Genomic DNA, 12,014 nt, shown 5'->3' with positions numbered 1-12,014 from the left:
TTCAAAAGTGTCCAATTTGGCCTACTCCGTATTATTTTTCCACTTGTCCGTTTTATTTCTATTTCTTTATCTTTCCATTTGATTTATATTTTTTGATATAACTGAGAGTCGATAAGTGATTATCAATAGTTGTCATCTGATTGGTTTCATTGGCCCTGTGAAATAACGTGACTTTCATTATTGTTTGTCCATTTTTTCAACTAATTTTTTTACATCTCTTGAAATCATTTCATCTTCTCCTCATGCATTCCACATGCATTATGTTTAATATGCATCTACAAGAATCATTTCCTTGCATAATCATGGTCATTAAATTGATTAGTAGTACATACTTATTGATCTTTTGTTATTCACTCCCTCATGATACCTAATCGTCACCTTTTTCAACCTGTGATTACCCAAGACTGTGAAAAATCATTCACATTTTTCGATTTAAAAAATTTCTGAAGGCATCTGAAAGTTGTTGTCATGTACCATTCTCAACAATTTTGAGCATTCCCCACTCATTTTGTAGCCATTCTCTATGCCATAGAGTCTATGGCATATGGAGCCATAGTGAGCGTCTCTGGTCTATGAAATCCAATATATGGAATATGTTCTTTATAGCGAGCTATAACAGTCCTATCAGTTTGACCAACATATTCTTTATGCACATCTCATGGAATCCCAGAAACAGAACAGGGAAGCTTGATAAAATCTCATTCAATATCTGCAGTTCTGACGGTTCATCGTAACACAACTCTCTCCTAATATGAAATAAATGAATACGAGGTCTGTTGAGAAATAAGGTGAATTTCCGGTTATTCATTCATCAATGCTATTTTATCTCCTTCAAACAAGTCCCACTCAGATATATTACACTTGTGCCTAAGGAACACAAAAAAGCCGCATGGGGCCAAATCTGGAGGATAGAGTGGCTCAGGCATTGAAGTTTGACCTCTTTTATATTGACAGATTGATCTGATATTTTGTACACACCAGATATCTCTGGTTAACGGAAAACCCTACGAACGACAACCCTCAGAGGTCGAAACTCGTGCGAGCTGAGGACTAACGAGGTCTTACCTTTCAACGTGTAATTCCTAGCACGAGTAACAAAATTGGAAAGTGAAAACTTATGTCGAACGGTTTTATATAAAAATGTAGGTAATGAACTAAACAGTAAAGAATAATTCGAAAAATCAGATAAAAAAATAAAAAAATCCTAGGGCGGAGTATTTACATATTCACTCAGGTTTACGCTATACGTTCAACGATTTTATTATTTTTTTATCTGATCAGTACCGTAGATCGCTGAGGAGAGTGGTGTGATGACGGCTACCTAAGACCTTCAGAACTATTTGTTTTCAGTTTTTAGTGCATTATCTATATCATTATTATCTTCTCTTCAATAAAACCGTTAACCACAATTTTTTTACTTTTTTCATTAATGAAATAACTGTAGATAATTAAAAGAGAATTTCATCTGATACAATCTCACAAAAAAGTTATTGACCATGCCGCATCTAAATTTGGTTAGGAACCCAATTGCCAATAGCAAAACAACTTATACCCAAAACCGCAGATCTTGCACGTGACCTTGTACAGCTCTTTGAAATACCGGGTGGTACCAATTCAAATCGGACAAGTATTAATTGAACATAGGTTGCAAAACTTTAAAATATTCAATCTTCGTTTCAGTGACACAAGTTTCTCAATATATTCATCGACTAGTTTTGGGTATTCTCAACGTCAACAATTTAAAAAAATATTAAAATATCAATAGAAAACTTCATTAGCAAACATTTAATTTCACCCCGATAAATAACTGCGTAAATTCAACATTTTCTATTCATCAGTTGCTTATCACAAAAAAATTAGATATTATACAGAGTGGTCCAACGAAAAGCATGCACCTTGCTTTTCTCCTTTTTTTGTAACTTAACGCAAAAATGCTCGGACAGGTCAATTTTGCTTCTGAGGGGGACACATTTTAGATGTATTTTTCTACCTGTGCCTTCAACCCCCTAGCGAGGGTGAGTAACAACCCTAAAATTTTAAATGGAAAGTGGGGTCTAGTGATATATCATTTGAAAGGGCACAAAATTCTCTTTCCAAAATGATACCTAATTTGTTGTATTTCACTCAAACATGTAGGTATTATGAAGAAAAACAACTACAACCCAATACTTTGAAATGTATAATTGACTTAGTAAAATCGTACTTCAGCAAGTGCTGAAAATGTGACCCATTTGCTTCCATACAATAATGCAGATTTTGTTCAAATCTATTCCTAACATTCTGTAGCATATCAGGTGTTATACTTCTGCACTCTGCTGTAATTCGTTGGCGAAGATCTTCTATGGACTCGGGCTGCGTAGCAAAACATTTATTTTTCAAGTGTCCCCAAAGGAAAAAGTCTAAAGGCGATAAATCTGGTAACCTGGCAGGTCATTCGATGGGGCCTCTCCTTCCAATCCACCGTCCAGGAATCCGGTCATCTAAAAACTTTCTTACCGGAGCAACATAGTGAGAAGGTGTTCCATCTTGCTGGAAATGAAGCCGATCATCATTATGATTTTGGTCATTTTCAATTACTTCTGTTATGAGAGGATCAATTGTATCTTCAAGCATGTTCAGGTAGACCTCACCAGTTAAATTCCCAGGAATGAAAAGTGGCCCTACGATATGACTACCTGATATGCCACACCAGACATTGATTTTTTGAGGGTACTGGGTGTGGACCTCTCGGAATAAGTGTAACGGCAATTATGCCTATTCACAGCTCCATTCAAAAAAATGTACTCTCATCGGAAAAGCACGTGATGAATTATAGGTGCGGATCATCAATTAGTAGCTGGCTCAGTTGTTCACAAAATTGCAGCCTTCTTTCAGGATCATCTTCACTGAGTTCCTGTACTAATTTAATTTTGTACAGATGAAATTTATAGGCTTCCAATATCCGAATTATGGACGAACGGGAGACACCTGAGGCTGCAGCAAGCTGACGGGTACTTTGAGTATGATCCAATTCAACATGTCCCAAAACATCGACTTCCACTGCTTCATTTCTGATCGGTTTCCGTGACTGGTGTTTCACATTACAGACAGATCCGGTATCGACAAACTTTTGGACTAACTTGGCAACGTACGAATCATTCACATTTTTCCCGGAATGACTGTTATTAAAGAGGCGAGCAGTAAGTCTAGCACAACTATTATGTTGATAATAAAGTTTAACAATTTCAACTCGTTCAGGAATGGAATAAACCATTTTTACAGTAAAGTTGAAATAATTTCAAAAGCAACCGAACTGAATCAATGAACGTTTGCCTAAATTCTTTTTGTACACTTATCTGCTGTTGTTATTTGAACCAAAAAACGCACGAGAGAAATTGAAGAATGTAGTAGTGATGAAAATGCCGTTTTTTCCGCATTTTCATTAACACCAAAAATATCGAGTAAATGTTCTTGCTTTTTTTATAACTATTCATGTGAATACAACAAATTAGGTATCATTGGAAAGAGAATTTTGTGCCCTTTCAAATGATATATCACTCGACCCCACTTTCCATTTAAAATTTTAGGGTTGTTACTCACCCTCGCTAGGGGGTTGAAGGCACAGGTAGAAAAATACATCTAAAATGTGTCCCTCTCAAAAGCAAAATTGACCTGTCCGAGAATTTTTGCGTTAAGTTACAAAAAAAGTGTCTTTTTTTGTGATTATAATTATATTATAGATTTTCAGTTTTATCGAATATAATGTCTACTTTTTATGATCGAATATAGTGTATTTTTTTGTGAATATAATTATATTATAGATTTTTTATGGAATATAGTGTCTTCTTTTTATCGAATATAGTGTATTCTTTTATCGAATATAGTGTCTTCTTTTATCGAATATAGTGTCTTCTTTTATCGAATATAGTGTCTACTTTTTATGATCGAATATAGCTTGGCTGGCGTATTTAGCCAACCTACATATGCAAACCCATCATCAAGCGAAAAATGGCCAAATCCCACCAAACGGTCATCTCCCACTGAACCAGTGAAGCGGAGAAAGTGGAAAGCAGGGATAAGTGAAAGTACTCCAACGACCCATAAATAGTCATCTCTCAGAGGAATCAGTCCAGTCATCACCAGTTTTATCGAATATAGTGTCTTCTTTTATCGAATATAGTGTCTACTTTTTATGATCGAATATAATGTTGGGTTTTGTGAATATGATTAAAATGTGTGATTATAGTGTATTCTGTTCGCAATTGTGATTTTGTGAAAAAAAAAGTTTTCGATTACTTGTGCTCCTATTTTTTTGAGGTTACTGCCTTGGATTTTGATTGCATCGCTCTCTTCACAGTTCTGTACTTGTTAAACTAACTTCTCACTCAGTCCAAAATCAGACGAGAACACTATTTGAATAAGGATAGAAATTCTGAATCTGCATTTCACTAACCTGCTGAAGAGATACCACTGTCCATCGACACTGTTAAAGGACTCGATACAGCACCCGGTGATAATTCGGGTTTTTTGGCAATGGTGGCGTATATACTGCCGTCTAGAGGTCCAAAGGTATGGCTGACGTCTTCTGAAACAAATGAATTACGTAGTGAAAATACCGATATTTCACATATTTCACAAATGAATGAAACTTCATAGTTTGTACAAACCAAGCAATGTGTTTTTTATTCGAATCTTCACATTATTATTTTGTGCTTTTCCACAGTTTTTTTGTCAGTATAGTAATTACGGCAAACGATTTGATCATCACAAAGACATCAACATGATGAGATATAAGAAACATTGCGTGGGCTAGAAAGTTTGTGGGCTAACACACAGATGGCGCCACGAGTATTACATCAGTACGATTCTTCAGTTAATCCCAAGACCGTAGCCAGAGGAGGGGGATTAAGGGGGATTGATCCTCCCCCGAACAATGTGAGGATTTTGTGAGAAATAATGTATTCATCTTGCGTGAAGATTTTTTAACTTTTGTAACAGTTGAGAATACAAAAGGAAAGTATCATTATCATTTTGAAAGTTTGTTCTTTCACAAAATAAAAGTTTGTTTACTAAAGATTTAGGATAAGAATTTTGGATCAGAAATGAAGAAATTGAACATAACAACGTTATACCTTCATTCATATATAAATCGCTGCCATATATTCAAGAATTGACACCAAAATTAATTAATGTATTCCGAAATGATAACCTCAAAATATCTAAAACAAATATCACTACTCTATCTAAATTATACAGTAAACTAAAAGCTCCAATTTCAAATACACAAAAATCCAATTTAGTATACAAAATTTCTTGTATGGATTGTTCTAAAACATACAGTGTGTCAATTTGAAAACTTCCCACCCTCAATATCTCCCTTCCAGTACATAATATGAAAAAATGGTCAGACAGGTCAACTTAATTTGCAAGGGGGACACTCTGAATGAATATTTTCAACCCTCGGGGTTCAACCCCCTAGGAGGGGTGGATGTTACCCTCGGAATTTCAAATGGAAAGGGGGGTCAAGTGGCACATCATTTTGAAGGGCATTCAATTCTCTTGCCAATGATACCTTTTTCATTAGTTTTTGATGAGCAGTTTTTGAACAATAACGTTCCAAACGAACGGTGATTAGAAGTGAATAAGAATAAATGATTAAAACTCGCCCGCACTAGATGTTTGGTATTCAGGTTGGTATTCAAAACAAATGATTGTAATGGACTATTGGAAAAGGTGAGCATCGTACTAGGTAGCATCGTTCCAACCCTTGAGTAATATTCGAATTCGTGGATGTGAGAGGAATGTAGAACTACTTAGTTAACGAAATACGCATCGAGTGCAAACAAAAAATACTAAATTGCAAAAAAAAAAATTTCAACCATCTTGTTACGCTTTATCTGATAATATGTTCAAAATGTTGTCCATTCTGCTCTAAACAGTAATACAGTCTGTTTTCGAACTCCTCTCGAACATTTTGGAAAACTTCACCACTAATTGACCGGCATGCTGCTGTAATTCGTCCTTTGAGGTCATCCATATCAGTGGGCTGTGTTTTATAAACGACAGATTTGAGATATCCCCAAAGAAAAAAATCTAATGGAGTCAAATCCGGTGATCTCGGTGGCCACTCAATTGATCCCCTTCTGCCAATCCATCTCTCCCGGAATCGCTCGTTCAACCATTGTCGGACGGGGCGAAAATAATGAGGTGGCGCACCGTCCTGTTGGAAATGTAACAAATCTTCCTGCAACAGTAAATTACCGTGTGCATCAATTTGAGTTTCGAGCTCGTGAGTTATAAGTGGATCGATAGGTGCTTGAAGCATATCTAGGTACAGATCACCATTCAAGTTTTCTTCAAAAAATAAAGGTCCGATAATGGCATTTCCAAGAATACCAGCCCAAACATTAACTTTTTGTGGGTGTTGTGTATGTCCTTCTCGAAAATTGTGAGGGTTTTCGTCACTCCAATAGCGACAATTTTGCCTATTAACATTGCCATTCAGGAAAAATGAACATTCATCACTGAAACAGATATTGAACAGAAGATTAGGTAAAGCATTGATTCGAAGAGTCATGATTTCACAGAATTCTATTCTTCTGTCATAATCATCCTCATGGAGCTCGTGGAGAATCTGCATTTTATATGGATGAAATTTGTGCATTTTCAGTGCTTTCCTTACAGTCTCGTGTGACATTCCCGTCTGTTCTGCTACTGATCGTAAGGAGCTAGTCGGCTCTGCAGCAAATGTTCCCAACACCTCAATTTGAGCATCCTCATTCAGTACTCTGGGGTTATTCCTTTTTTTATTCTTCACCGAACCAGTTTCGGAAAACTTTGTCACCAAATCAAGCACATACCGGTGGCTTATATTAAGATTTGGATTTCTTTCATTAAAAAGAGATGCCGCCCTTCGTGCGCACTTGCCCACCTCTCCATAAATAAAAATTATTTCAATTCGGTCTTGGATAGTGTAAACCATTCTTACAATTTATACACTTTCTAAGGTATCGCTGATCAGCTCAACAAATGAAACTGAAATGATAGTACTACCAAATGGCTTGAATGCGATGAACACCTTTTTTGCTCAAAAAACGATACTTTTTATAGCAGAAGTAACAAAAAAGGGATAAGAGTTTTAAATCCGATAATAAACCCAAATGAAAGTCACCGAAATCAGATAACTAATTAATGTAAATTTTTTGAGGCTTGTCTAATTTTACCCCTGATGGAAAGTTGAAAAGCTGACCCGTCATCACAAGTTTTACTTATAAGAGAGTCAATAAATTGTATTTCTTTGCATACTAACTTGATAACCAGGCATTTTAGTATAGGCCAATTCTAATTACTTCTATTAGTTTAGAACTACATTTTCGGATACTGCTGATCGGAAAATAATAAATGAGGGCACCGTCGGCAAGCGAATTGAATGCCCTTCAAAATGATGTGCCACTTGAACCCCCTTTCCATTTGAAATTCTGAGGGTAACATCCACCCCTCCTAGGGGGTTGAACCCCGAGGGTTGAAAATATTCATTCAGAGTGTCCCCCTTGCAAATAAAGTTGACCTGTCTGACCATTTTTTCATATTATGTACTGGAAGGGAGATATTGAGGGTGGGAAGTTTTCAAATTGACACACTGTATATAGGACAAACATCTACACCTCTAAGTAGTCGCATCACTTCTCATAAGAGCGACTGTAGACGAAATGTTAATTCTTGTGCATTAACAGAACATGTTAATTCGGAGGATCATAAAATGAATTTTGAAAATCCAAATATTTTAGATAGAGAAATCAATGCAACTAAAAGAATATTTTTGGAAATGATACATATCAATAACGAAGAACATTCAATGAATAAACGAACTGATATTGACAGTCTCAGCAAAATTTACACGTACCTACTGAAATATGATAAAGAAAATAAAAGATCTAGTAATTCGACTATCACTCAGAATTTTCCCACTTGACATTGTCAGCCGAAAATTTTTACCAACTGTCATTATTTAATGTTTTTCTATCTGTTTCTGAACCTTTTTATATTTTATTCTCATGTTAGTAAGTTCTCCATATTTATATATTTTCTACAAGATATATAATCTTATTATTGTAGTTGTTGTAGTATATATATATATATATATATATATATATATATATATATATATATATATATATATATATATATAAAATATATATTTTAGATATAAAATCTAGAAAGGTTAATGCAGTCAAGCTGCTGGAAAATAATTCCATGAAAATCTAAAAATGAATAGATAAGTAATTTTTGATCATTCCCATATTGATTTCAATTTAAGAGCCACCGGTAGACAGCTGTTTCAGCCTATTGGGCATCGTCAGTACCGGGCAGGCGGTCCTCAACTTGGCAAGTTGACTTGGGTGTCACACCAATAAGCGGTTCCACTTATGTTTCGCTTGCGTTTACGCAGCTATTTTTATCAAGTACTTTCTTGGTTTTTTCTCATTTTGTCTTCAATCGAGGACCGCCTGCCCGGTACTGACGATGCCCAATAGGCTGAAACAGCTGTCTACCGGTGGCTCTTAAATTGAAATCAATATGGGAATGATCAAAAAGTACTTATCTATTCATACATATATATATATATATATATATATATATATATATATATATATATATAATATATATATATATATATATATATATATACATTTACATCAATATATATTTCTTCAAATAATATATCGTGGTGAATGATGATTATTAAAAATTTATTGATTCAAAATTGTTTACTGTCATGAAAGTAGTTTTTACATACTACTTTGAGTACGTTTATAGAATTTGAGGTTAGTTGACGGTATGTATTATTTATTCACATCATAAACTAAAATGAATGTCTCCATTATCATTGATTATGTAATAAGTGTGCAAATAAACTAATAAATCAATAATAGATACAAATAATGATTATTGAAGTCCGGAAAAATTAAATTATTCCAAATATTGAATAAAATTTAAGTAATCTTAAAATTTTGAATAATAAAGTTTATCATCAGGTTATCCCATACACAGTACAACATTTCGATAGTAACAAAATAAATTTCAATAACCATTTGAATTACACGAATAAACTTAAACGAATAAATAAATAAATCACAGCGAAAAATTATTAAAAAAAAACGAAGTATGACTTCTTACGTGCGTACAAATTTCTTACTAACATTTCCTGTCGCTGACGCAATCAGAATCATCTTCATCATATGTCAAGCTTTCATTCTCACGATTACACAAACGCGATTAGTTTGTTTTTGAATTGATGTTTAACACTTCGTTTAACATAGTATACAACAAAGGATAAATCGCAAAAGGAATAATAAACAGAAATAGCCACCCAGGGCAATGCAACAGCTGCATAATAATGATCATTTTCCATAATGTGCAATTTTGTTATCGATCAAATCCTATGATTTGCATTATGGTATAAATGCCGCCAGTACATAAATTACTGGTTGAACAGTAATCACTTGTAATGATTGTTCTATCATATGGAGAAGGGAGATTGAAACAAGAAATATATTTTAAATTCAACTCTGCTAGTTTCAAAACATAGTTGGATAACGATTTTCAAAATTCAATTGTTCTTCACAAACCGGATTTCCGGAAAGTCTTAGTATAAAGTGTCTTATATAAAGTGTCACCATTAAAGTGCGCACCATATGGGAAACTTTTTTTCAAAAAGTTTCAATGAAGTTTAACTTCGGCACTTGTTTGTGCTTTAAAAATTCAACATAAAATGATGCGGTCAACTGCGACTCACTGACGATAAGTGTTTGTCAAATTCAACTTTTTTTTAGAAAAAAATGAAAAAGTAATAATAATAATAATGAATTTATTCAGGCAAAGACATAAAATACACTGTTACAGGCACGAATAATATGTAAAATACATTGATGCTCCTAATTTATTTTGAACAAATTCAAGAAACCCACAAAGGAAATCCTGTGCGTGGGTATACATATCTTCTCAACTTTGATTTCTCATAATTGTTTCCAAAATCGATGGATTGATGCTGTACCTACCTATGTAATTGAGATAAATATAAATATGTATATATAAATGATGTAGAAATATGTTAATATGTTAATGAAATATGTTAATATAAGGTTTAATAATTATTGAAGAAAATAAGAAGAATAATATTACGTTTAATTGTGTCCTAATATTGTAAATAATGCAATGTTAGTTATTGTTCAGGTCAATAAGACTATGGATTGCATTGCGCGGTTTACTCATTAACCATTTCCGTACTTTAGACTTGAATAGAGATACCGAGTTGAGTATTTTAAATGAGTATAGCAGAATATTATAAATCTTTGGTGCAAGATATAAATGACATCTCTGTCCTATTGTTTTCAGCATACGGGGTATACTTAGGGAACATTCTTTGTATCTAGTCGGATAACTATGTTCAATGTTTTTGGTGTTATGCATTTCTGTATTGATATAATGCCAGATACAGAACAAATAACTGATGAATATCTAGTACTTCAGCATCTTTAAAAAGCTGATCACTAGAATATCTGTAACCGTTTCCAGTGATTACCTTTAAAATCCATTTTTGTGTGATTTCCAAGTGTCTCATATATAAATTCGTGGCTCCACCCCATACTATGACACCATAAATCAAATGAGTTTGTATTAAGGCATAGTACATTATTTTCAAATGTTTAATATCAAAAAATTTTTATAAATATCGAAATTTGGGTAAGCAGTATCTTACTTTTTTTATGACATTTTCAATTTGATCGTTCCATTTTAGGTGGCAATCAAGATATATTCCTAGAAACTTAACTTTCTTATCTGATTTAATTAACATCATCTCATCCCCATATTCAAACTCTATTTTCGTGAATGGGGGTAAGTTCGATTCGTAGCTTGTGAAGGGTACATAAATGGTTTTTTTCAAATTTATGGTGAGTAATTTTGTTCTTAGGAAATCTACTACTATAGGAAATGATTTAATAATTTTTTCTTTCAGACTGAACCAGTTACTGTCCTTGAAGAATATAACTGTGTCATCCGCAAATGAACTTATTTCACCATCTACAGGCGAGTTGAAAATATCATTAATATAAATTAAAAACAAAATTGGACCGAGAACTGTTCCCTGGGGAACACCATATTGAACATTTCTCTCCCCACCCATTATATTTCCAATTTTTACACATTGTTTTCTCTCTTCCAAATAACTTTTCAGAAGTTTATGTGCGTTTCCCCTAAATCCAATGTTTTCTAGGGTTTCTAATGAGTCCGTGTGGCTGACAGTATCAAAAGCCTTCGCAAGGTCAAGAAATATGCATATTGCAGGTTCTTTAGAATCAATAGCTTTGTATATCTTTGAAGTCAGGTTCACGATTGCCACTTGCGTCGACTTTCCTTCCATAAAGTGCATTTCTAGATCGAATTTAACAAAAAGTTACTTGAAAAAGTTGTGTCTACGGCAATTTTTTATCCATTTGCCAAATTTTATGCAACTAGGATAAAGTTAACGTTTTGCTTATTTTTGACAGATATCCCCTCTATTTTAAAAAACAAGTTCTGTTAATTGTCATCAATTCATGTAAACATAACAAACTCATATGGAGTTTAACTTTTCTGATACATTTTTACTTATACGGACATTTTCAGAGAGAAAGTAAAAATATGCTATAAATATTTTAACATGACTGGTGCAAAGTTTCAATCACTTGGCTATTTTCTTAAGCAAACGTCAGTACCTTCAATTTTGAAAAAGCAGACACAACTCAAAAGCTGCAATAAGTATTAATAAAATTACTAGAGTTGAAATAACATTAAAATTTCAATATTCAGTATTCACAGATTATTTATAAACACTAACTAGGGCGGTAAGGATGCTTAATCACGTTGAATAAAATTTTTAAGTAGGTCTTGATAAACAAAATGCATGATATGGTAGTGTCAATTGGGTTTTTTAATGAAAAGTTCACTGTCAAAAAAGTTAGGGCAATTTGAAATAAATAATGACAGCGTAAACA

At 33.7% G+C, this 12,014-nt stretch overlaps 1 protein-coding gene across 22 annotated transcripts in view; it reads right to left on the bottom strand.

Annotated features, from left to right (window-relative positions):
• by (focal adhesion protein tensin) overlaps positions 1-12,014 on the bottom strand; it is a 687,936-nt gene that overhangs the window by 121,162 nt on the left and 554,760 nt on the right. For 21 of the 22 annotated variants that reach the window (XM_074176604.1, XM_074176594.1, XM_074176601.1 and 18 more), the window contains one exon: positions 4,433-4,564. In XM_074176604.1, coding sequence (XP_074032705.1) covers positions 4,433-4,564 — 132 coding nt within the window. The remainder of the gene's footprint in view (positions 1-4,432; positions 4,565-12,014) is intronic. The other variant, XM_074176595.1, reaches the window with a different exon arrangement.

The sequence above is a fragment of the Leptinotarsa decemlineata genome, unplaced genomic scaffold (assembly GCF_025532065.1).
Source record: "Leptinotarsa decemlineata unplaced genomic scaffold, Ldec_3_MD MMD2_tig00001973_RagTag_RagTag, whole genome shotgun sequence".
NCBI lineage: Eukaryota > Metazoa > Arthropoda > Insecta > Coleoptera > Chrysomelidae > Leptinotarsa > Leptinotarsa decemlineata.
This window is presented reverse-complemented; position numbering and strand designations above follow the sequence as displayed.